Here is a 25,679-nt window from a genome sequence, read left to right as displayed (position 1 = left end):
GGGGGCCGAGTGGGGGGGTTGCTCCCATATCTGCTGTTGACAGCCCCACCAGTTCCCCAAGGGATCTGTCAGAAGACACGGCGGCCAAGCGAGGACGCAGCTGCAGCCACGCGATAAGCTCCCCAGGGGGCTCGCGCTTAGCTAGGGAAGCCGTGGGTCGCGTGGGCGAAGGAAGTCGGGAGGTGGGGGCGGTGTCTCTGACAAAGGGCGTCCCTGGCCAAGTGGAGGCCCCAGAGAGAGGGAACAGCATGGCGCACGCGCGGACTGGAGACAGAGCCCGCCCCCCTCTCTAGCCCCGCCTCTAACCGCGGGCGGCCACGCGGGGCACCGTGAATGGGCGGGGCATAACTGGCCGCTGTGATTGGCCGCTTTCCCGGCCAGCCCCACCTCCCGCCCGAAGTGGGGGTGTTAAGGGAACCGTTTACATCCAGCTTCAAACCTGCTGGGCGGGAGAATTCGTTGGCCGCCGGCGGCGGGGCGCGCGCTGACTGGCTCGCGGGGGCGGCTTGTCGCGGCCAGGCCGCTCCGCGTGAGGTGAGGACAGCGGTCGGCGCCCCTGCTGTGGGGCGTTTGTGGGGAGCTCGTTGGTGTTCCGAGTCCCTTGGGGGGAACCATGGGCTTGGCGCGGGGCCGGGGGGCGCAGGGGCTGAGGCGGGTCGGGCGGCTCCGTGCGGGGGTCAGGCAGCAGTGGGCTCAGTTGGGGGGAGGGGCACGAAACTTCGCCGCCTTGTCCTTACCCCAGTGCGGGGCTGGGGCACTGTAGGTCTCAGTGTGAGGCAGTTTCACATCGCTGGTGCCCACGCTCCCAGCACTGCACGGGAAGGTGTTCCTGGTCCTGCACAGCGCATCTACACAAACACTGCTGGCGCGGCTCAGGCCCGGCTTCTCATTGTTTGCATATAGAAAACGAACCCATGAAACGTGTACGAAGACGCAGCACCGCGGAGCAGCTTGAGACTTGTGGCATCTGGCTGGACACTGCCCAGTTAAAGAAGCGCAAAGTACAGGTAATACATCGATAGTGGTTGAGCTGTGTCCAACTCCTTACACACCTACTCCAGGGTCTCTGCCCTGAGGAGCTTACACTCTAAGTCCAAGGGAGCCCATGAGTAAGATATCCTAGCATTGCGACAGGAGACAGTGGCAGAGGAAGAAGCCTAGAACATTTTTACCTCTCCCTTTTTTAATGGGCCATCACTGAATTGTCTCAGGTATGGCAGTGGGGCGTATCCTAACAGAGACTAGACGTGCAAAGAAGCGAGGAAGGATTTAAAGGTGGAGAGGGAAGATGTGTGGCTCATTGGGGAAGAGGATTGTTCAAGCAGCGTGGTACAACTGGGTGAAAGGAGATAAAGGGAATAACAAGGAGAGAGGAGTTATGTCACTGCTAACAGGTTAAATTCACTCTAGAACTTCTCTCCCCCTCCAGAGTCTCTCATCCAAGCCAACTTCAAATGGGCCTAATCCACTTTTTGAGAGGAACTATAACAGTCACATTTCAGTTAATTTTACTCAGACACGTCTCTCTCAGCCATACACCAGGCAAACTACCATCTCTTCATTCTTCAGCATTCAACCAACAGGTACTGTAGAACATATATTTATGAAACATTTTAATAAGGCAAAGTTACAGTGAAACATCATCATGTCATACTACATTGTATGTTACTTATTCAGGATTAGGTTAAAAATCTGGCTTAAAAATTCTGACTTGCTGGCTGGGGAGCCTTCCTCCTTTGAGTACACTAGAAAGGTTGACCAAATTTCTCTGCATGCATATATATTTCCGTCAGGACAGAAAATCCACCTAGATTCATTTCAAGGCATTCACTTCACTACTGGGAGTGCCAGCTCATTTTAGCACTCACAAGTGCATGGACTTTGGGAAGACTCTTGAAATCAAACTAGAGGGTATCTGAGGCCCCCTTACTCCTGGGGGGAGGGGGAAGAGAAGAAGGGAGAAGATCAGAGGAAACCAGCAGGGCATCCACACAGGAGCCAAGTCCAGGATAGCATTTGGCCTTGGGGAGCTGAGCCTAATGATCTTGCATGATTATTTTTTGAACACATGCACAAACTACTATGAGTGAGTCTTATTTTATTTATCTTTAGTGGGCAGGGCTTATAGTAGTGCCATTCAACCTCTGTTTATGCTTTGTGCTATTTCTGTTCCCTGTTGATTTACTGTATGAAGGCTGCTCTCTACTATGGATTGCTATTGCAAGATTTAGAGACTTCCCTTCAGTAATTGCTACTTGAAGTTTTCCATTCCTGTCTAAATATTAGCTCCTTATTCTGAAATTGAGGAAAACCTAGAATCTTGGGGTAGGATTTAGAAATTTCATTATCTCAAATGATTTCAAAAGCAGAAAACTTACTCTGTTTCTTTGATCCCATCATCTAGAGATGAGATCTGGAAAATATTACATTTTAGTTTTCCACATTCCTTGTGCATTACTAAATTTATAAAGTAAGTGAAGCATCTTCTGGTAGTTAATCACTAAACTACAATCACACCACTTTGTATCAGAGGAAGATTTATTAGAACCTTAATTTCTATTGCAAAGAACTTTACAAATACACAGTGTCATGAAAATCACTGCAGCCATGTTTGGGGTAGAAAGCAGCAGCATTACATAACTGTTAAAGCCATATCCTATTTAAAATGTAAGGGGAACTTAAGGTAGGTGGAATAGCTTTACTGAAGTTGGAATTTGACTCTTTGGAGGAGGCCTGAGGAAGAGAGAATACCAGGGGAGGTTGGAGTGGCTCATGTCACTTCACTTCTCCCTCATGGGAGGAAGACCTTGCTTGACTGTCCCCTTCTTGCTTCACATGCTGGACCAGCCTTCTCGCTAATTTCTACAAGGAGGTAGAGTCTTAGGATGTTGTGAAACAGAAAGGAGTCTGGTTGTATCCAGATTAGTTAAAGGAGGGGGAGGGCACAGAGTAGAGTTGTCTAAATCAAGCATGGGAGGGGCTCTACTTGCGTGGTAGCTAATCTTAAATTTGAAGAGTTTACATGTCAGCCCCGTTGTCTTATTCAAATACATTGTTTCTCCAGGTGAAAAGGATGATGAAGAAAACTTAAAGCCATATTCTCTTATGTCAGATAAAACACACAAAGGAAAAGACTCTGATTCTTTGGCTGCCTCATCTATGAAGAACTCAGGGGCTACTAAGTTAGAGGAAGCCCAGGCACCAACTTGTAGCCCTCAGGAAGACAATATTCAGGAGGGTAGCCTGCTGCTTGTACAAAACACACAAGGCATGAACATTTCCCTGCTGAACTGTACCTTACCACAAGCACAGTCTAACAGCAGGAGTGAGTGCACAGCCATTGCAAGGACCTCTGCTGGTGAGACAGAAGACTCTCTCTCCATAAACTTCACACAGGATTCAGAAGGCAATAGGGTTCTAGCTCACAGGAATGCAGCTGACTCAGTCACTGGAAGAGTTTCTGTAGCAAATGGAATAATTTCAAGGACGAGAGAGAGTTACGGGATAGGAGAGGAAGAGGGCCATTTGTGCTCAGAGAGAGGGAAAACTAGAGTGGGTCTCAAACCTAAACACCTGATGAAGCAAGGCAAGAGGACACGCAAAAACCTTCCCCCTGCTGGAATTTCTTTTATGGATTTCCCAGAGGTTGAGAACATATGTCCTGTGCCCAAGGGGAATGAAGGCCAGCAGACCAATTGTCCTGTATTCCAGGGGCGAACAGCTAAAGCAGAACCTTTGAGAGACAGTAGTCAAAACTGTGCTGGTTTTTGGACAAGAAACTGTTACAATATGGCTGGTTCAGCAGAAGAGCAGGGGGATAGTAAGAGTAGTCCTACCACACAACTGTTTACCCAGGATTCAGAGGGATACAGAGTCATTTCTCACCAGCACTTCTACGAGAGAGTTTTTCTGCAAAGAAAGAACAATCTACAGGACAAACCCAACTCTGTTCCTAAGGTGACTAGTCCAACCTCCGTGGGCTGCTCTAGGGTTTATTCAGGAGCATGGGACAAGACGCCTTTAGTTACTACAGCTATGAATTTATGTGAGCCTGAGTCAAACTACGATTCGCTATTCACAGAGGATTCAGAAGGAAATAGAATCATCAAACACTGTTTAGTATAATTTTTTTCTGAGTACAATACGATGCTGAAAAATTGACACTCTTTAATGTACATGAAAATTCCTCTGAAACCTACAGTGCATCACTTTCTTTAAGAAAGATAAGGAATATGTATGTGTACACATTGCATATACTGCCTGTGGCTCTGAGTGGTATAGACCCAGACCCCCAGGCTACTTACTCTGCATGCAGAATTGTCTTTGATTAAAAATAGATTATACTTGTGCAAATAAAGTGATAATTTTATAGCAAGAAGTATAATCAGGCTTCCACATCTGTTCTTATCAACACCCTACTCATGAATACAGTGGCCATGTTGTTACACAATCTGAGTTAGTAAGCTACTTGGGGGCTATGTGACCATCAATTTGCATATTTAGCAAGGCCCTGATCACTGGTGGCTCTATATAAAAAAGAAGCGTGAGGGGTATCTCCAATCCCCCATCTTGAGGGATAATGGCCCATTCCTATTCAAGACTTCCAAAAGACACTTTGTCCTTGATTTAGAACATTCCCACCCTGTGTAGTCTAGGGTGTCTCACAGCATATCTACAGCTAGAGGGGGGTTGTCTCAGGCAGTGACTACCCCAAAATTTAAGTTCAGCTGCCCAGGCAACTGTTTATTTTTTAATCAACATAAAATTAGCCAGTAGAATTCACTGGTAGATGGTATAACTGCAGTCAACAACCTAGCAAGAGTCATGAATGGACTGGACATGTATACAGCTAAGAACAGTCCTGGGATTATTTAAAAACAAGTTCGTAAAGGACACAGACCCAATTGCTTCAGCATATAGGGCAACCCCCACCTGACAGGTATTAGGAGGAAACTTACCTGGAATTAAATTTTTTGCAACTTCCTTTGAAGCATGTGGCACTGGCTACTTGACTAGATAGACCCCTCATCTGATATAGTAGGGCAGTAGTTCCCAACCTTTTTAGCTTGAGGGCCACAGCTATTATTTACACAACCCTGAAGGGCCACCAGTCTCTGCTAGCAGCTTCCCCCTCTCTCCTCCCTCCCCTGCAGCCAGACAGGAGTTCAGCTGATCTATTTCCCTGGCTGCAGCAGGGAAACCACATGCATCCTGTAGCCCTGTGTGCTTCACCTGGGTCCCTAGGCAATGGCTCCCTTCTGCAGTCGGGGATGGGAGATCAGTGCTCCTATCCCCTCTGGGGATTTGCCATGCTCCCAGTTACAGCCAGGGAGAGGGGAGCACTGATCTTCCATCTCCTTTGCTGTAGCAAGGAGCCTTCACCAGTCTTGTAGTCCCGCAGCCACATGCTCTGCCTGGGTCCTTGGGCAGCGGCTCCCTTCTGCAGCCAGGAGGGAAGCGGCAGGCCACTTTTGGCGCCCGGGCCAGGAACCACTGTAGTAGGGTAATGTTTGTCTATAGCAAGAGAATCATATTTTGACTTAAAGGGAGCACATCTCCTATGTAGAAAGCTGTAATGCCTTCTAAGGGGCAGTTGTCAGCTGTAACCAGTTCCTATATGTCCTCCTGATGCAGTCCCTTTATAAATTAGCAGGATTAAGCTTCTTGTTGCAATAGCCAAATCAAAGTTCATCATCAGAAACTGCAGTTGTACCATCCCTAGCAAAGGAAGCTAGTGGGGGGAAGGGAAGAGAGAGAGCAGGAATTTCAGACCTTGCATGCCAAATAGTTTGTAGCTGGGGTCAGGGTAGGATCCTAGATATTCAGTGCAGGGTGCTTAAATAAAGTGAGAGAGCACAGTGGCAGGTTTACCTGTTTCAAAATAGAAACCTTGAGACTGTCACCAGATCTGGCTTCATAATCTGCCACAGCAGAGAAGGGGGGAGAGAGTTAGGTAAGCTTTCTTGCTGGCCTTACCAGCAGGGGTTCTAACAGAGCAAGCTCCCTCCCTCTCTAAGCCAGTTACTGGCTACCACAGTGTATCTGGACTTGAAGTGAATTTTTTCCCCCACTGGTCACAGTGCCAGAGGAGGGAAGACTCTGGCTTGCAGGGTACGTTTCCTGCTCCAGGGAGAGAGCCAATTCACTCCATTTAAAGGCAGCATATGACAGGATAGGGCAGAAAGAGCACACACAAGTGCCATCATTTGCATTAGTTGACCTCCTATGTCCCTATTATATGGGACCAGGCTCCAATATTTTTCTCTGACAGTGAAGCATGTCCACAGCTGTGGCGATGAATGCATTCTGGGGAAATGTGGGCCACTCTTCCCTCCTGACTTTGCAGCTGGTGCCACAGCAGAGGACTGTGTGTGTACAGAATTGTGCAATGCCCACTGAGATATTCCATACCAAGGCCTAAAAGACTGTGTGCCAGTCAGTCTTACCAGTTGCACTACCCCGTCCTACAACAAAACCAGCATGTTTGGACCCAGCTCAAGCTTGATAATCCCATTACAGTACTGGACATAAGTAGGAACTAATGGGGTTAGATACCAGCTGCCTGTGGTGTGTTTTAGGCAGAACAACAATGTAGTGTACACAGTTTCCTGCAGCACAAATAGTGTGGCTCACTCAACAGATTCCCAACTCTGGTTATTCTAAACCCACAGTATTTTAAACAGGCATGCTTTGAATTTTCAATTCTCTGCTGAGTTACAAGGACAGTAGAGTGACTTCAGAAAGACACCACAAGAAATCACCAGTTGCTCAAAAGCAACCCAGGAAAAGGCAGCCACAGCACGCAGTGATTGCTGATGGACAGTAGAGAGATGTCAAGTTGAGTCAACATGCAGAATTGCGATCCTTGCCCTCTGCTGCTGCAGAAACAGCCCAAAACAATCTTTGAGGTCCAAGACAGTGATACTCTTCTGTGAACAATGTTTCAGGAAACAGAACAAACAGACAGTATCAATCCTCAAAAAACCAGCACAGCTGATACCAAGCAGAGCCTATCAAGGAAACTTACAAATATAATTGGAGGACCAAGTATAAGGGCTCCATTTATATAAAGGAAACATCATATTCCTTGAATACAGCTGTGAGGCATATTGGCAGAGAATGACACTTCAACCAGTGACCTGTGTTTAACACTTCCTTTCCTTTTCCCCCATAGTTTCCTACAGGACTCAACTCCTAGATTTGATGGTTCAGTAGATACATCTTCAGTCACATTATATGGATGAAATTCTTACTGAATTTTATATTAATAAAATAAAGTTAATCTGCATAGAAAGATCATGTTAATCTAACACCTGGAATTCTTGACAAGTTACCTTAGGGCAGGATGTGAGTGTCATGTAATGTGACTCTGGAGACAATCTGATCTTTAAAATATTACAAACTATTGAAAAGTCACTGACACCAGCCTAGCAAATTGAGCTTGGTTAAATGGTCTGATAATTCACTCTTTTTTCTCCTGTCCCAAATGGACAGGAAAGTAATTGGAAGAAACCTTAGGGAATGGAATCCTTTTTTGAGAAAATAATGCACAATCTTAACCACCTTCAATACAAAAAGAACTTCCTGAAAGCTGAGGGCCTGGAAGGAAGAAGCAATTTACTCTCTCATTAATAACTTTTCACCCAACTTTCCCTGAACAGAGAAAGAAAAAAATAGATGCTTTATGTCCATTTATATTATAAATTAGTAGCTAGTCATATTGCAACAATACCATCATGAGTCAAATTAATGATTCAAGTTAAAGTCACCTTGGGGAAAACAGATAGGAAGAGATCTTCATCTAGCAACACTCGCATCACTCTATAGAAGACTCTGTTACCAGTAATGCTTCAAAATATATGTGGAAAAGAATTTCCTTTTTCTTAAAAAGTTTGTATATATTTAGAGACATGGAAAATACGGCAAATCCACAGTTTCTTTCTTGAATAAGTTTCCAGTGCAGAAATAATTTCTAATTAGTAAAGAGGCAAAAAAGTTTGATCCTTAGGAAGGCAGCCACTGTGGAGAAAAATCTCAGGAGCACAATACACTTGCTTACAGAGTTAAATGAAAGTGTAATGTCAGTTTTCTTTCATGGTCACATCTTCATCCTTTAGAGCAAATTTTCTTCTCAACACTTCTGATATAAGAACAGCAGGGTCTTCCTCCTTCAGTAATGTTCGGTTCCTGATGGAGGATACAAAATTAAATGTATTAAGCAATTTCGATAGGAATTCTCCAAAGTCCATAGGTGACACTATCTCAGCTAGGCCCAAACTAGGATTTTGTTTAATTTTTTTTTTAAATAAACAATTATGAGAAATTTTTAAGTAAGTGAAACCCCTTTTTTATTTAAACATTTCCCTACCACACTGGGAACCTTGACTGTCTGGTATTGTCAAAGCTGGGTAAAGTGCAAAACTGAATAGAAGACAAAGTGAATGGTATATTAAGGCTGAGATTTTCCAAGCTATCTAGGAAATGTAGAGACATGGTTTTCATTAATTTCAAGGGGGAATTGTGTGTCTAAATGCCCCAAGTGGTGTGAAAATCTCAGTCTACATTTTAATTTTTCCCCCAGTTTTAAATCTGAAGTGTTAATAACAGGTAAAAAATGTGCAAAATACAAGCTGTATGTAGGCTGCCCCTTTCTTTATTAAAACTTTATTAAAAAGTAATCTATGATTAAGTTAATTGTAAAATGGGTACACTGCTCACTTGCATGTCTTTTTGCAATAAAAACAAGATTCCTCCGTTTTACCTCTCCTTTTCTCACATAATCCAACATTGGTCTTGCATGGCAGGCAGGCAATGGGTCCTGCCTCTTATGAGGAGTCCTGATGATCAGTTTACTTTAGAATAAGTGAGCCTACTTCACTGGAAACCAAAAAGGTATGAATTATATTGGGTCATTCATGATACTTGAAAATAAGGATCCCATGATAACAGCCACTGATTTCAGAGTTTAATATTTTAAGAGTAAGAATTCCCTATAGACTGGAAAACATTCCATCAGTTCTGAATTATTTTTAACTAGGAAAAAAAAAAAAAAAGATTTTCTGTATTTGTTTTAAAATCTGCAACCACTTAATCCCAAATTTGCACTGGAGGCTTTTACTAGACTAAGTGATTTGATTTAAGAAGTTCACAAGTAACCCATGGCTTCAGGCCTGACCCCTTAGTACCACATGTCAAGTGCATACAGGGTCCAGGCCTTAATCCACAATTTTAATGAATTGCTTAACTTCAGTTTTTAAATCATGACTGTAGATCTTGTAGATAGAAACACTCCACTGATTTCACCAGAATCAGGATTCCCTCTGATAAGAGTGCAGAAACAGGTAGACAAAGTTCGGAGCATAGACTGAAGAATTTCTGAAGCCACTCCTCCACCTGGAGAAGTTTAAGAGAATCCAAAATCATCCAAAGTTCCAATAAACTGCTTTCCAAAGGGCAATGGGAGTAGGTGGGAAATGAACAGCAGATGAAGGAAGAGGCTGGATGGGCAGTGGCAAAGTGAGATTGCAGTGATAAAGACTGAAGTTGTATTGATCACAAGGAAAAAGCTCATCATCCCCACCATGGGTAGCTAAAGGCAGGGAGGGGGGCAGGACGGCGGAAATGTATGAAGAGAGAGAACAAGTGGCTACTGTAGAAAACTGACACCAGGCAACTAGCAGCAGAGGTGGTACCTTCAACCAACACCAAGCAGCACTAATTAAATATCAGCATCTTGATTCTCTAGAAATTCTCACTGAACAACAACCACCAAGGAAGTAATCATGGCCAAATTAACGAGCAATTACACCAGAATTAGATCAATCCCATTATTAGTATTTATAAAAACCGTACTCACATTCAAAGCAGATCCTCACGCTAAATGTTTTTAACCACACACTGAATGGATCAGCTGGAACACTACACAGACAATTCCTTTCCAAAAGGTATCAGATATTAAAAGGGCTCTATTCTGATTTTAATGGTTGAAACATGCAAATGTGTCTCACTCATTCCTGACGTTTCCAGAGCTGTGGGTTTTAACACCAATTCCTAAACACGAACATCAGAGAAGCATTGATTAAATCATCTTGTTAGGCCATTTAAACCCCCTTTTTATCCATTCACTTCAAGTCCTGCAGGTTCTGGTAGAATCTTAGGTCAGGCAACTAGTTAGATAAAGGAAAGATCCCAGGAGGCTGCCTCTTGAAAACAGCTTTGGTTCATTCTGTTTCATGGTTCTTCCAAGTCAGACACCCATGATGCTGCTTCTACACGTGCTACTGCTGGGATTTACATATAATCATCACAATAACCGCAAAGAGATCAGCTTCTCTATAATCAGTTCTAAGCTGACTGAGGAAATTTACTATAGGTGGCTGTGGCAAACAGATATTTCATGAATCATTAACGTACTTCAGCTGTGAAATAACAGATGTTCTAAGACTAACCCCACTAGATCTTGTCACGTTCACTTGTTTTATGTTCATTAACATTTTATGGGAAATACGGAACTGATGTCAGCAGGATGAGACGCCACAAACGCCATATAAATGAGATTCTAGGCCTGGGTGATTCAAGGCCTGCAATCCATCACAAGAAATCCAGGCTTCCAGAGTCTTGTTGCTCTCCAGGCCACCAATAAGCAAGTGCTGTATTCAGCCAGTCAGGCAGGTATGAGCCGCTATTCCCACATCATTTTAGGGAGTCCCAACCAGTTCTCGTCAGATATACAGCACGTCACCAGGGGATGAGGCTGGCGTGGGGGGCAAGTGTCAATTTGTGCTGGTCAAACAAAGATGACAATTTATTGACTAGTAAATTGTTCACCAGTTGATTGCAAAATTGCATGGAATACATTATTCACAATTATTTACCCAGCTCTCATTTAGATATTGTAACCCTCACCTCCAAGTGGAAGCAAGGCCACAGGCTAAGATAGAGGAACAGACAAGAGCAGCACAGTTGAGCTCAAGCAATATATGGTGTCAAGCCTTTGGCCCAAAACAGGTTTGGTTATAGCCTAAGAGGAAGCATTATAGAAAACACTCCACCGCAACTTTGCCTCAAATGAATGCAGTTACCTTATGTTAAATCCAGAGGAAACATGGAAATTCATGTTATTCCTACCACAGTATTTGTCTAATACCTGGGCCATTAATTCTGAATACCACTCAGGAAAAAACAGAGCTATCCTAGATAATACACTACAATTATTTACGTACAAAGAGATCCAGCTTCTACTGTTAATCAGGCAAGCGGTTTTCCCTGTGGGAAATGGGCCTTGGCAGAACAGAAAATCAGGGCTCTTCCTGCTCTCTGCCCACCCAGTCCTGGTGGGATAGAATTTGTTAGAAATCCTCATACAAGACATTTGCATTCTACTTTACAGAAGTCTGTGCTAATAGTTATTTCTAATACACCCCCCCATTCATGGAATAAGGCATTGGAACATAACTACCTGGAGAAGAACTAGCCCCTTCTTTGGAGAAAGGCATAAACCATTATATACAGGCCTGGTCTACACTTAAAAATTAGATTGATCTAGCTACACTGCTCAGAGGTTTGAAGAATGTTGTACCCTGAGTGCCATGGAAAGGTCAACCTACCCTGGTAGAGGCAACTAGGTCACGGAAAGAATTCTTCTGACCTAGATACCACCTCTTGGAGCGGTGGATTAACTACATCAATGGAAAATCCTCTTCAGTCATTGTAGGAGGAGTCTATGCTACGGACAGCACTACAGCAGCAGAGCTGCAGTGTCAGCTGTGTCGCAGTAGTGTACGCATACACACATTTCCTAAAATGATACTGGATGCTTTTCATGCGGGTTGAGATGTATCTACTGCTCAGATGGATGTATACAGACTTCCTCGGGAACTGTGCAATTCCATGGAGCCTTGTATAGAGCTATCAGCCATGTATGCATCGGCACCACCACGTCTCGCTGTGCTGGACAACTCCTTTAACTTGATCTGAAAAGCCCAGAGGATTCATACTTGGGTCCTTCCTGCAGCAAGTGGGTATACAGTTGCTGAAAGAGTTAAAGTCTGCTGTTGTCTTCAAATCCTCAGGTCACACACAGGGGCTCAGTTTCACCTAGATTTTTCTCAGCAGCAGTGCTCCTGTTCCTGCTGATCCTCAGAGGGAGGTCACGCCTGACGTTGCTGGGCTGGAGGGGAGGGAGAGCATTCATCCAGGTGGTAACCTTTTCCTTGTGTCTGAGCCATCTCTCACATTATTTCCTTCTTCTATTCGGATGGTTCAGCAACAAAATCGCAACATCCCAGGAATAGTCCTTTTTCATTGATCATTAGTTATCCCCAAGCATTTTGGCCAGGGAGGTAGAAAGTCAAAATATTACCAGTTATGCCATAATTCCTCTCCTCACCTCCCACCCATGACAAGCTTTTAGGAGAACTTCAGCTATGCTTGTTGAAGACATTGAACTAGCTGAGCTCCCCATCTAATCCATGCAGGAGGGTACACCAGATGACTGAATAAGTACAGCGTGGGGATAATACTGCTACCTGCATCCTCACACTAACCAAGCTGCTTGACCTAAGTGCATCCACTAGTTCAACAGTCATTTTAAGATTAAACTAAAGAATGTTACCATTCTTGTTTCTAACACACTCCATGGATTTGCTCCAGCCTGCCTCAAAGACCTTGTAAAATGCCTCTACACCAACCCCTATTCATCTAGCACATGCCCCCTGCCCCTTCCCAATGATCCTGGAAACGCTGGTATGACAGCTTTCTTCTCTGCAGCTTCTGCCACATGGAATGAGTTTCCTAAATCTTCCATCTGAAAAAATGATCATCACAGATCTTTCCCTAATCAGTGTTATTCTGCAGAGTGCATGATTCCAAGGTCCCAATATGCCGTAGTTGTTTGGCAATTTCCCGTCACACAAGAATTTATCCTGCATGGGAAGTGTGTGACACGTCGATGTACTTTATCTTTTTGAAAAATAATTTACTCAATTACGATTAAATGTTGTGTTGTACAAGTATAACAAATGCTACATTTGAGGGGGCTCAGATTGAACAGTCTGAAGAAAGTCTGACTTTCTATCATCAAAAGAAGATTTACACTTTCCTAGATTTAACACAAATGACCCAAATACATCACAGACTAAATTACCTAATGCCTAACTGAGAATGGAAGTTGATGCAACCCTAACTAAGTCCTTTAAAATGACAAGTATTTTTTTGAAAATTACATCTCCTTTGACTGTGAAAAATCAAAATTGCTTTTGGATGCCAAAAAAAAGTCCTTTGGTCAGGCAGGAAAAAACGTAAGTCAGTGATTCAAAAGAGGGTCCATGTACAGTGGGTATTCATGAAGGGAAGAAATTCATTTAAGTTCTGAATCTGACTCCAACCTCCAGAAAGATTAAGGACAAGAATTATAAGGGAGAAGGGATAAATTTCCACTTCTAAATAATATTTCTTTGGAAAATTTGAAAGCAATGATACTTTACTTTAGGTGCAGGGTGAACTATACAGAGCATATTTCAGTTTGTTTTATTGAATTTTAGGGTATCATACTTTCATTTGATGCCAGAGAATTACATTTCTCTCTAATTGGATTGGGCTTAAAATTCATAATGTTCTTTATTTTGATACTGAACAGGACTTCCAACAATACCATAGAAGTGGCCACATGGATATTGGACTGTGCTCGTGAAAGGGTTGAGCTTTATCAGTGCAATTCCACATTGTCCATGTGAAATAAGGACAGCACAGAGGCCAACTGAGATATTAGAGAAGGTATTTCTTCACTGGGAGGATGGGGTCCTGTCCCCCGTCAGTGCATAGGTAAGCATGTCAGTGACTTAGCATTCCCAAGCTACAAGACAACACAGTACTATGAATCTGCTTTCAGGCCAGTGCTTTTGAGGAAAAAAAAAAGCATGAGGTTGGCGCTTTGCCTACTCAGACACTGCGTGGATCACTCACAGAGCTTAGAGGGGAAAGGTGTGCAGATATAGGACAACAGTCTCAGAGGGCTTCAAACCTGGAGAATCACACCATGGACATCTCCTCTCCCCACACTTCCGTTTTGCTAACAAAGGGTGTTCTCGTTCAATAAAAAAAGCAAGATGGTTTTTGGTGTGGCTAGGTTGAAGCACAGCTGTCAAGCAGTGTGCTAGCAGATGTGCTGTAGGTTCCCCCCTTTCCCCAGTGTTTTCTAACCTTAAAAACAAAGGTGCAGGCTTGGCTCAAAGACTATCATTCTGGAGGCAAATAAAACAACATAAATACAGAAATATCAGCAGTTCTACTGTACAAATATTTCTTTGTAAAGCATGATCAGCACGGAGGACAAGCAGATGAACACAATATTCAATTTGTCTACAGTGCTTTGACACAAAAAAGATGACAAGAGCATTCACACAAAAAATAAAAGAGGTTCAGGAAAGACTTACAAATCTTTGTTCTGTTTCATCATATGAATGTCTTTAAGTATGCCCATCATGTCTGCAAAACTGCTGGCCTTTGAAAGAGATACAGAATCTTCCTCATCAGCATCCTTTGGATCTGGTTTACAATATTCAGAGGTTGCAGAACAAAGCATGGAAACTGATGGAAGCTCTGGAATTTCTAATTCTGCCTCCTCTGTGATATCACTAATGACAAAGGAAGTTGTAGATTGGAATGAGGATCCAAAACAAGGCAAGGGAGAAGATGCATTTGAACTTCCTGGAGATAATAAATCTGGTGTTAATGAAGCGGAAGCTGAAAAAGAAAACAATATATGTAGATACATAAACTAGCGCCAAACCACCTTATTTTTCTAAGCAGTAGAATATAAATCAAGCTCAGATCTTGACCAACCTTCCACAAATTATGTAAAAATAAATATAACCCAGGACTGTCCTTCTCGCCATCCACGCCATTCCTATAGCACTGTGCCTCCAATCCAGAGCTGCCTCCCCCCCCCCCTTACAGCTCTCATCCCCACTGCCTCTTACACCATGCTTCTGTCTACAAATCTAGGTGCACATACGGCCTCCATCGCTATGGTACCCATGCATCTCACAAAGACCAACTTTATCCTCACAACCCCCCACCAGAGCCAGGGAAATATTATTCCCATTTTACAGGTGGGAAACCGAGGTACAAAGATTAAGTTACAATGGTACATACAAGGCACCTGTAAAATCTGGGAACGGAATGAAGTTTTCTTGGGTCCCAGCCCAATTTCTTAACCAGAAGGCTATTCTTCCTCTTCCAATCTAGGGTCTTCCTCCTACAGCACTATCCCCTGCCTCTAACCAGGGCCACTCACATTACACAACATGTCTCCCAAGTTGCTTCCTTTCCATTTTTTTCCTGAAAACCATTACACAGGAATCTCAGGCATTTCTACAAATGACATAGTATGCTCAAAAGACTGGGAACCAGGAACTTCTGTATTTTAATTTTGAACATGATACCAATGCCCTCAGGGAACTTGGATTTTTCCCTAATTTATTTAACATGTTATAGAGTACATATATTCTAGAAGGGCCTTTTCTATGTCACAAAGGATTTTACAGAACCTTACATAATCACTTTAAATTAGTGAAAATTTCTTCGATAGTTTTCAGTTTCCAATGATCAGAGTAATTTTGTTTATGTAGATAAACATAATTTCACCATATCTGTTACTTTCCAGCAACACCTCCCAAAATGAGATTGATAACAGTAGTTATCTCTTGGATTATCAGATTACTTGGCTGCAACTATCTTCTCAATTATAAATTCCAAAGCACTGAAATCAGAATATGCTGTAGAGTTTGCGAAGGGCCCTTATAAACTAGCAGACAAACTTGGGCACATTGCCGAGGGAGGAGAAACACATGATCAGTGTTTCTCATGGAGATCTCTAATTCACCCACAATTATTACCTTCCTTTAATTTAGGTGGGTTGAACAATTTTTATGACTGAACCAACCTCTTGCTCTAAAGATAGGGCATTTTCTCCATTCTTTGTTTCTAATTCAAATTGCTCCTCTTAGATCTTACATGAGGAGGAAGGAAGAGGGGAGGGGAAACACACAGTCTCTCCAAAGAGGGGACATCATTTACAGTCACTGTCTCCAAGAACCTTGGTGAGATGACTCCTCCACCCTGGGAATTATATTTTTAGTGTGCATTTTTAGTGTGCATATTCTTTGAGACCTTAAGGCTCAAAGACAACAGGATCTCTGCACAGCACATTCTATGTTAAATTATGGATGGGTTTCCATACAGATCAGATAATCCTTTCCTCCTTTGTCTGTGCTTTGTCTTTTTTGTAAGAGTACAAATGCGCCAGAGATCAGGAAAAAGTATTATTGTTCTACATACGTAACCTAAATATGACCATGAAGGGTCTTAGGGAAAAAAAAAAAGGGTCTTGGAAAAATTCTTAATCTTCTGTGAGGTAGTCTCACACACCGTGTCAGATTATGTCTGTCTCTAAGAAAGAAAAGGCACCATGCCCTACTCAAAGGCATGGAAAGTACACTAATTTCCTAGTGAAATTACCAGGAAGAGCAATTCCTACATTCATGAAATCATGCGTGAATCTCTTTGGAAAATGATGACTGGACCAGAGTTTGCAGTGAGACAGTTACACAAAAATATAATATCATCTGGTTTAGGAAGAGTGTGGGGTGGGACAAGACTCGTGGTTTTAGCAAGAGCTGTAATCCATTCTATTATTAAACCCCATTTTACTACACAAATTGAAAGTGTTAAAGCTACTATCGACCCCGTACGGCTTAAGCAGAATGAAAGGTACAAATAGCTGATTAAGAGGCAATATACGCTGACATTTTAAGGGTCAAATTCTGTCTCCAGTTACTTTTGAGGCAGCATGTCCAGTGGTTAGAGCAGAAGCCTGGGAATCAGAAACTCAAGTTCTACGGCCACTCTGCCACTCACATCCTGTGTAGTCCAAGAGAACCTCTTTGCCTCAGTTTCCCCACATCTGTAAAAATAAACTCACTGGGCTGTTGTGAAGATTCAAGGAGTTATACAAGTGCTCCCCTAGGTATTCTGCCCTGAGTAGATTATCATAGATACAATAGATAGCCTACTTTGTACCTCGTATCAATTAATTTCGATATAGACAAAAATCCTATATATTCCAAGTGGGCATCTAATATATTAAAGACAGACAAAAGTAAGTTAAAATTGGCTGAACCCAATATGTAAGATTCATGTCTGAAATGCAGAGGCCAACATTCAAACTGAATCTAGTATAATATGAGTAATGAGTAAGTGGCTCTCTTGTAACATGACTAACTATAAGCAATTGCTTATATTGTTTATGAGGTTGTTAAGTTTGTCACAGCTATGACTTCTGAAAGCATCACCCCACTCAACTGTCTCCTTCCCCACAAATGATTAGATTTGGTTCTGTAGTGGAGTATGGGAAAGTGCCTGGGTTTTAATTTAAAAAAACCCCAAAAAAACAAAACAAAAAAACCCCCACAATTTTGAATTGCAGAATAAAGGATATTTCACTTACCACAATTTCCCGTGACAAAAAATACTATACAAGATAGTGTCATGATATCATTTTATTTAAAAATGGAAAAGGCTTTTCCATTTTTTGCAGTAACAAAATTAAATTTTTCCCCTTTTTTGCTATTGACAGAAAGCCACATCATAGCCACTATCTTTATACCTTGGTTGTATATCAACATTCCAAATACACTGTACATGAACAACAGCTTCAGCTTCCTACAAAAGAAGCTATTTTGGAGAAGGTTCAAGTTCCAGTAATGTGGCAAATTACAACTTTGAAACCTTTTAAAAGTAGCAAGATTGATAAGGCCCCCGAGATTACTTCTAGTCTCACACCACTATCTGACTCTGAATGGTCAGCAGTCCGAACGAGGATGTGGTGCCACTGTGTACTTTGCGGCTTCACCAAAAAGAGCATCCTATCTGTTTATTTTCAGAGCCTCCCAGCAGAAGCTAGGCCATAAGAGCAAGTTAAAGGATGGAACTCCCTCTTTCATGCTAAATTTACTTGCATTTTTGGGCTTAAACAGTCTGCTTTTAGTTGTGTTTTTACTACAGGGAGCAGTTAACCAACTAGTTAAAACTAGAATGAATTCAGGAAGATGTTGTACGCATGGTCAGACTAGATGATCACGATGGTCCCTTCTGGCCTTATAATCAATCTGTGAACTTCAGCTGCCCTTATCTCAAAAAGCCTAACTGGCCTGAGAATAATTAGCACTCATCTCTGGTCAGGAAAAACCAGAGCACTGCGATATACAGGAAAGTAACGCTTTTTAACACCGATGATAGACATGGGGGCAGGAATGACAAGACTAGATACCCAAAATTTTCATCCAATGGAAGGCCCTCAGCCTGGAGATTCAATACCCCCTCTCTCTCTCTCAAGTACAGTTAGCATTCCCAAAAGGTTATGACTGATTCTGGTTGAACTTACTTTTAAAAGTAAGTGGGGCTTTCCTAATTAAACAAATGCTAATACCTACAAGCAGTACCAATCATTCTATTGACATCATAGAGGACATTCCACAAACAAGGGGTGGGAAGAAATATGTAGAATTCACAAGAACTGATTTCAACTCTAGCCATTTATGTAATTCATGTGCCACTATATTTTGGATGCTGGAAATGGTTGTCTTGTATGTAAGCCACTGCCAGTTCTTAGGAAGCAGTAGGATCAGCATGGTTGTCATCTCCCCACTAGTCAAAAAAACTTCTATGATGCTCAACTTAGCTGTAATTGTGACAATGAGCTGTCTGGACAGCTTTGGTATGTATACCACTAAAAATGTATATACTGGATTAGAACCTTAAGTTACATGCTAGAGATATGGATCCAAAGAAGAAAATATGTATTGTCTTCCATTTTTATGCAAAAAGCCAGAATACTGGCAATGTTTTGATAAAGTATCTGACCAGTGCTGACTGCTTTTATAGTGTTATCATCACTGTTCATTGTCGCAAGCCTTTTACTGTTAGAAAAGAAGGGCTGTTATGTTGCTACCTGGATCTGCAGCTACAATTTTAGCTATTTGACTCCGCAGGTGACTCAGCTCATCCTGAAGCTCTGTTGTCCGACTGAGGGCTGGTAAACCAGGTTTCTTCAAGACCAGCAGCTTTTCTTCCTGCTTTCTCAAGTTGGGAACTGAAGCATTTCGCTGTATAACAAAGAAAGGGCTGGGCTTCCACTTGTGCTTCAATGGGCGAGTGTCACTCCTAAAAAGCACAGTACAAATGCCTATCAGTCAAGGAAATGGAATAGACCCCACTCGAGCAATAATATTTTGTATTTCTACAGCCTTCCACCCAAGAACTGCAAAGCACTTTACAAATAACAAATCACTTAGCAGGTAGATGTTATCCTCTTCCTACAAAGGAGTAAAATGAAGCACAGAAAACTGCTGCCCCAGACAACACAGGAAGCGTGTGGCAGAGGTAGGAACAAAAAAGCAAGGCTCCTCACTTTCAGTCTAGAACCTTAACTGGGAGGCCAGTAGGATATTCCTCTCTTCTTGCTGGTTTACATTTCTATGCAATGGAGTACAATAGAGTGACATCTGATATTGTGTGCGCATGGGGGCGTCACCTGTCCTCTTTACATGGTGTCTCAGACTTCAAAGTGCCTGCATGTTATTTTTCACAAGACACATTTAATATTAAAGTTCATTTTTTGAAGTTCTAGGGCAGGCCAGTAAATGGATAGAAGCAGACTTCCCAGACCCATAGGTTTGAATCCCAAAAGGGATATGACAACGGTTCATCCGTCTGCGGTAGATAACAATGAGCACTATGTAGTTTACTGGGTGGAGTCTCTCAGCTACAATCTTAAAAACTAAGGGCCCAGCCACTCTACTTGAATATTAAATATCTCCTGGCACTTTCTGTCAGAATTTGCCCTAGTGTCATTGGCCAAAATGTCACATCCCTTTCAAAGAAAAAAGCCCCCCAAAAATCAACAGGCATCTCATCAGAACAACTCAAAGTGACTAAAAATTATGAGCATTTGATCAGTTACTGTTTTATCTTTCACAACTAAGCCACTGTACAGAAGGAATGGAAGAACGGAACGAAAAGGGGGGAGAAAGCAAGCAAAAGTACCTGACTCTAGCATATGTTTCTTCTTCATCTGCTGCTATCCATGCAATATCTGCCAGAGAGGGGACTGGAGGTGCATCATTTAGATATAGATCTGAGATGTTTGGTAGCACCTAGGAAAAACAGAGTGACATTAAAATAAATATAATGGTTTTGTTCTGTTTAATGCGTTTGGTACAATTTAAAGATGACGACGCCTTCCCCGCATCAGATTCATAGCTGAACCTTCACTGTAAGAAGCTAGTGTACATGGATTCCTGTCTATGCATTCAATGGTTCAGTGTACTGGCTTATGACATTGTCCTCTTAGCTCTTTTGATGTTTATTATAAAACTGAAAAATGAACCTGTAACAATGTACTCACTAAAGCCTAAAATGCAGCCAAAAGAGGACAAATAAATGAGCACCACTTTTCAGCAGTATCATTATTGAACTAACTCTCAAACACCCAATGAGGTACGCATGTATCATGAGCCTCATATTATGGTTTGGGAAACAGACAGAGAGGTTAGGTGACTTGCCCAAGGTCACACACTGAGTTAGTGGCTCAGCTGGGAACAGAACCCAGAAGTTTGGACTCAGTCCCTTCTAATCATTAGCTCACATTCCTTCCCAATTGCAGGCACAGTAGTATAGAACATGCTGTTCCCAGGTTGCCACTGATAATTTCCAAACAGTGGATTTACAAAACTAGGGCTATGTCTAGAGTGATGGTGGCAAATTCACCGCCATCTGTTTGATTTATCCAGATAAATAAAGCGGAAGTGGAGACCCGCTCAATCGACCTGGAAATCGACCCCATTAATTCACCTCCCCAGCTGGAGTAACACTACGTCAATGGGTGGGCATTTCCCGTTGACACAGCGAACTGAAGACACCACGGTAAGTAGAAGCTAGGAAGTCGACGGGAGATACGCAAGTTACTTTATATAGTTTGCGACTGTCCTGTCGATTGCCGCCGAATTTGGCGGCAAGTGTAGACATAGTCTAGGAAGAATGAAAATTGTTAAAACTGATGATAATTGGTTAATACAATCCTATCGACTGCATGTGGTGCATTTCTAGGTTCAAAAATACTTGACTTTGCTATGGGAAAGAATGGCAAATCAGAATTACTTCTGTTGCTAAAGAACTGCAGAGTCCTGGATATATTTCCAGAATCTCTGATGTATTCTCTTACCTCAAAGGATGCTCTAGGACAGGGTTTTAAAGGAAGGTTTGTCCCAATCCTCCTGACAACACTGCGTGATGAGCCATGGGGTTTGTTCTGCCAAATTGGGATAGTCTGAGAATCAAGACAACATTTCAAATAAAGAAAGAATAGATTTTAAAAAGGCAGTTTCTAAAAGTGTCCAGAGCCATCATATAAAATAAACTCAAACCTATGGCACCCTTTTCAGCTAACAAGAATATCAGCACGTGCCAATTTTTATTTTCAAATTAAGATCCCCTTCCTACAAACCCATGTTTAAGTGAGGTGCCTAACTGGTATTTGTGCCTTTGAAAATCTCCTTCTTAGTTAGTTTCATGTCTGCTTATAGTTGTCTTCTAGACTTCTGGTAGCAAACTCTGCAGGTAATTGTTTAAATCAAAACAAGCCTGTTATTTTTCAATTCATGCAAAAAACCCTATTCATAGTTGGTTGATAAAACTTTTTTTGTAAGACACACAAAGTCTGTATTTTGGACCTAAGCTACCGGATAGTGTTAGTTTTAAATTTAAATTGTTTACCCATATATTAAATAATCAAATTGAACCACTGGGCTATAAATGCACCAATTCCTATAATATAGATTTGAAAGCCAAAGCAACGCTTGGATTTATCATATAACAAGAAGTTCTTTAATGTACTTCTAATCTCACAATTCAAACAGAATAGCTAAATTTTATATATAATAAATCCCTATAGTGAGTACATGAAGTGATAGGGTCCGTTCCCGTAGCTCTTATGCAAGCAACAAAGGTTAGGGGTGCTGGGAATGAGATGACCAACGAGATGGTCTCTCTCATGATGTTCTGCAAAATGAGAAGTTTTAGGATCTCCTGGCTCTGCATAATTAAGTATTTTTGAAAGAAAATGTGTACTTACTGAATCTGTTTCCATCTCAGATTGCATAGAAGATTCCCAAATCGGATGTACAAGTAAATCCGAGATGAAAATTGTAGCTCCAAGAAATATAAGGCAGCATCATATTATTTCATCTTGAAAAACACAGATTTTCTCACTAAAAAAACCACAATGAGCCTAGATGTGGGCAAATTCTGCATTTGTGTATTTAAACATCAATACTAAGTCAACTTCACAAAGAGCCCTACATTTATCAGATGCAATCACAAAATGATACCCAGAAGAGTAGTTATCACAGCCCTTTTTTAGGCATGCAATGGTTTTAAGATGGGCCCCTAAGACCAAGGAACTCTGTCATCCTTACAGCTGAGGTGAAGATCAAGTGGGACGTTATCCTTCTGAGCTCACAATACTTCTGGACCTTGAATAAAGGTAACCAGTCAGCCTTCCTCAAAATGCAGATTTAATCCCAACTGAGAAGTAATGTTCAGATGAACTAAGGAGAGAGTGAGATCAAGTGCTTCAGGAGCCAGACTGGAAGCTAGGACTCCTGGGCTCTATTCTTAGCTCTGCCACAAAGTCACCAGGACGACTGGCAGGTCATTACCTCTCCCTATGTCTCTGTTTATGCCTCTTCACCATGGCACTTGCCTCCCAAAGAAGGAGGGATGGGTAAACTGAGGCATCTCTTATCTGAACTCCTTAGAGATAGGTGCTGACAGGACAGGTTTTCAGGAAGATAAAGGGGGTGGGAAATGTGTCTAGCGAGATCCTGTAAAGACAGGCCTCCGGCTCTCAACTCCTCACCCATTGCACATCTAAACCCAGGAGGGAGAAACTCACACTCCACAGGGGACGGAAAGAGTAAGGACAGAAAAATAATACCCCCACACCCCCAACCAAAGGAGCAGCCAGAGAGGAGCTCCTCACCTGCTAGTAGTTACAAAGGAACTGCCAGTTGGAGGCAGTTGAGCGCTGTACTAGTCACATCACAGCATCAGAACGTTCCACTTACTAGGCAGGGGAACCTGGGGAAGGAGGGATGACACCATCCAAAAACGTTAAGCGTTGGCAGTTCTAACTGGCCTTGCACAGGATGCTTGAGACCCGTGAAAGAGAATCTTCTAGAGATGGGCACATGAGAGGAGAATAATTTTTTTTTTCTATTTTGTCAAGTTTGTACAGCTGACAGGATTTTGTATGTGGTCAGTTTCCCCTGTTAGTTGTGGGAGGGGGGAATCTCTCACACAGCAACAGAGAGAGGGCTATTTAAAATAGTAAAATGTGATTATAAACCCACTGAGATTGGCAGGGGGGACTCAGGGGCAGGTGTAATACTTGAAAATACATCTAACTCATGTTTAAGTGACTACATTTCAATTTATGAGGTCCCTTTAAGCTTCTTATTTTCAACATGTCTAGAATGTTTTAACAAGCACCAGCAAAACAATGGAAAAAATCTCATGCTGGGAAAGGTCGGCAGTAAGAAGCTGCTTGTCTGACTGCCAAGATCCAAAGAGAAGCCAAAGAAGGCATTTAAAATGACACTTCTCCCTAAAATAAGCAGGCCTCTCTCGAGATTTAGCAGTTAGTTGTCTCAAAGGGATTCCTCCCCCCACCAGCTCATTTCCTCTCCTTGATCTCTCAAGGGACAGGGTTAATGTGCCATAGTCCACTTTCATCCCATCAGTAACATTAGTACCATATGGATTACGTGAAGAAATACATGAAGCAAGCAACTGTCTCTAACTAGGTTTTAATAAGATCTCCAGTCACTGTGGGATCCAAGTGCCTTCATATACAAATACAAGTTCATCTAAGGTTCGCTGTGATAAAATCACCACCTTTTTTCAGCAGTGACTACCACAGAATTGGTGGCTCAAGAGCAACAAATGTGGTAAAGGACACACAAGCCTCAGATGTAGAAAAATCAATCCATGACCACGTCCATACTGAACCAATGGCAGCAAAGTGACATATGCTACTAACAGTATATCACAGCCCAGTCAACCAAAAATAACTACACATGACAGAGAGTTACTGCCAAAGTGTTCTTCAGCCTGCTGTCTGCACAGAACCACCAGTCACGGGCTCCCTGGCTCATATCTCATTTACGCAAGAGTACAAACATTAGTGTATCCAGGAGCCTGCAGCGTAATCAAATGGGGGGAGGAATTGAACAAGGTCAGCTGCAACAAATGCACTACAGAGATTGAAATCGATTGCTCCAGGACAAGCTCAGCTTCTTCCACAATTGAAAAGAAACTTTCTAGGTCTCAAGAGACACTACAAACCAATGAAGCCTCACTCTTGAGTTACAGTGATACAAGAAACTCATGATGCCCATCAGAGAAAGCCAGGTTCAGCTGTTTTCCTAGTCTTGTCCCAAGGGGGGATAGGGAGCCTTTTTGGTTTGAATGGGGAGTTTTATTTGGATAGTATTAATTTAAAAAACATTTAATGACAATGACACAGTGCATTTTACTACTCGGGACCTCGGAGTAAGTGACAGGAAAATTAACAGGCAACTGGAGCATGCATATCTGTGCCAGGGAGAGAGTTGGAGACTGCAGCGATGCAGCTTTAGCGCCAACTAACAAGTCCTGGGCAAGACGAACTAGAGAGGGAACGTGGTCAAGTGGTTCACAGGGTCAAATCAGGAGCCAGGCCTCCGGGATTCTCCTCCCAGCTCGAGGCTGGAGGGGGGGAGGGGGAGCGTTGCCTGGTGGTTAGAGCAAGAACCTCCATTCCATTCCTGGCGGCTCAACCCTCCCTGTGTCACCGCAGGCTCCCGACTTCACCTCGCGGTGCCTCAGCTTCCCCATCTGCAAAACGGGGGCGAGGACAGTGCCCGGCTTCCCGCGGGGACCTGGGTACGGGGAGGGCAGTGCCAGAGGAGGGAAGACCTGCAGACAGACCAAGTGTGTGTGTGTGGGGGGGGGGCTTAGTGGGGTCCTGCCTTCACCCCCTTCCCCCCACCCGGGCCTGGGGCTCTCAGTCCCTCACCCACTACACAGAGGAACCCAAGGCGGCAGGGGCAACACCGGAGAGTGAAACGCCCCTCCCCCTTGCAAGCACGCCTCCAACTCCCCCCCCTCACTCCCCCAGCTGCTTCTTTCCCCTCCCCCCGTACCCCCACTGCGCCTGTCCCTTCCCCCTCCACCTGAAACTCTCTCCACGGAAGAACCTGCCGGTGCCGGTACCGCCGCCTCCTCACCCCCTTCGCTTCCGCTCAGCCAGAGCCCTGACCCGGAAGTGGAACGCACCACCCGCCTCAGGCCGCTGTCACGACTTATTACTTCCGGAATCTCACCCCTCCTCCCCCTAGCTACGAGTCTGCGCAGCCACGTCACGTTACCGGGACCGCGCCGCCCCGGCCCAGCCAGTCCCCGGGGGGGGGGGGGGGGAGCGACTCCGAGTCCACCCCTCGCGGCGGCGAGAGCCAGCCGCCGGCTAGTGTTGGCGGGCTCGCACGGGTCCGACTCCCCCCGCCCCGCCCTGTGCGTGCGTG

General features: G+C 43.2%; 2 protein-coding genes across 11 annotated transcripts; one reads left to right on the top strand and one right to left on the bottom strand.

Moving 5' to 3' along the window:
- The first annotated feature begins 425 nt into the window (after nt 1–425).
- AUNIP (aurora kinase A and ninein interacting protein) lies at nt 426–4,946 on the top strand. Its single transcript, XM_067533823.1, has 4 exons — nt 426–534; nt 904–1,007; nt 1,430–1,583; nt 3,065–4,946. The coding sequence occupies exons 2-4, from the start codon at nt 915–917 to the stop codon at nt 4,123–4,125; spliced, it is 1,308 nt and encodes a 435-aa protein (XP_067389924.1). The 5' UTR covers nt 426–534; nt 904–914; the 3' UTR covers nt 4,126–4,946.
- Nucleotides 4,947–6,624: 1,678 nt separating this feature from the next.
- MTFR1L (mitochondrial fission regulator 1 like) lies at nt 6,625–25,461 on the bottom strand. 10 transcript variants are annotated; one of them, XR_010917271.1, is made up of 9 exons: nt 23,099–24,208; nt 22,190–22,325; nt 21,281–21,385; nt 20,104–20,213; nt 19,010–19,221; nt 14,433–14,742; nt 9,857–10,050; nt 8,719–9,393; nt 6,625–8,187 (listed from the first exon to the last, which is right to left on the bottom strand). XR_010917271.1 is itself a non-coding variant. In XM_067533825.1 (8 exons), the coding sequence occupies exons 3-8, from the start codon at nt 22,214–22,216 to the stop codon at nt 8,082–8,084; spliced, it is 870 nt and encodes a 289-aa protein (XP_067389926.1). In that variant the 5' UTR covers nt 22,217–22,325; nt 23,099–23,196; nt 25,332–25,461; the 3' UTR covers nt 6,625–8,081. The 10 variants fall into 10 exon arrangements, 6 of the variants coding, with proteins under 6 accessions (XP_067389926.1, XP_067389928.1, XP_067389927.1 ...); XR_010917272.1 differs by having other exon boundaries at nt 8,719–8,877; XR_010917270.1 differs by having other exon boundaries at nt 8,719–10,050.
- Nucleotides 25,462–25,679: the final 218 nt, after the last annotated feature.

Source organism: Emydura macquarii, unplaced genomic scaffold, assembly GCF_026122565.2.
Source record: "Emydura macquarii macquarii isolate MOO-44397 ecotype Brisbane River unplaced genomic scaffold, CSIRO-AGI_Emac_v2 contig_3348, whole genome shotgun sequence".
NCBI lineage: Eukaryota > Metazoa > Chordata > Testudines > Chelidae > Emydura > Emydura macquarii.
Note: the sequence above shows the minus strand (reverse complement) of the source record. Positions and strands in the feature narration are given on the sequence as shown.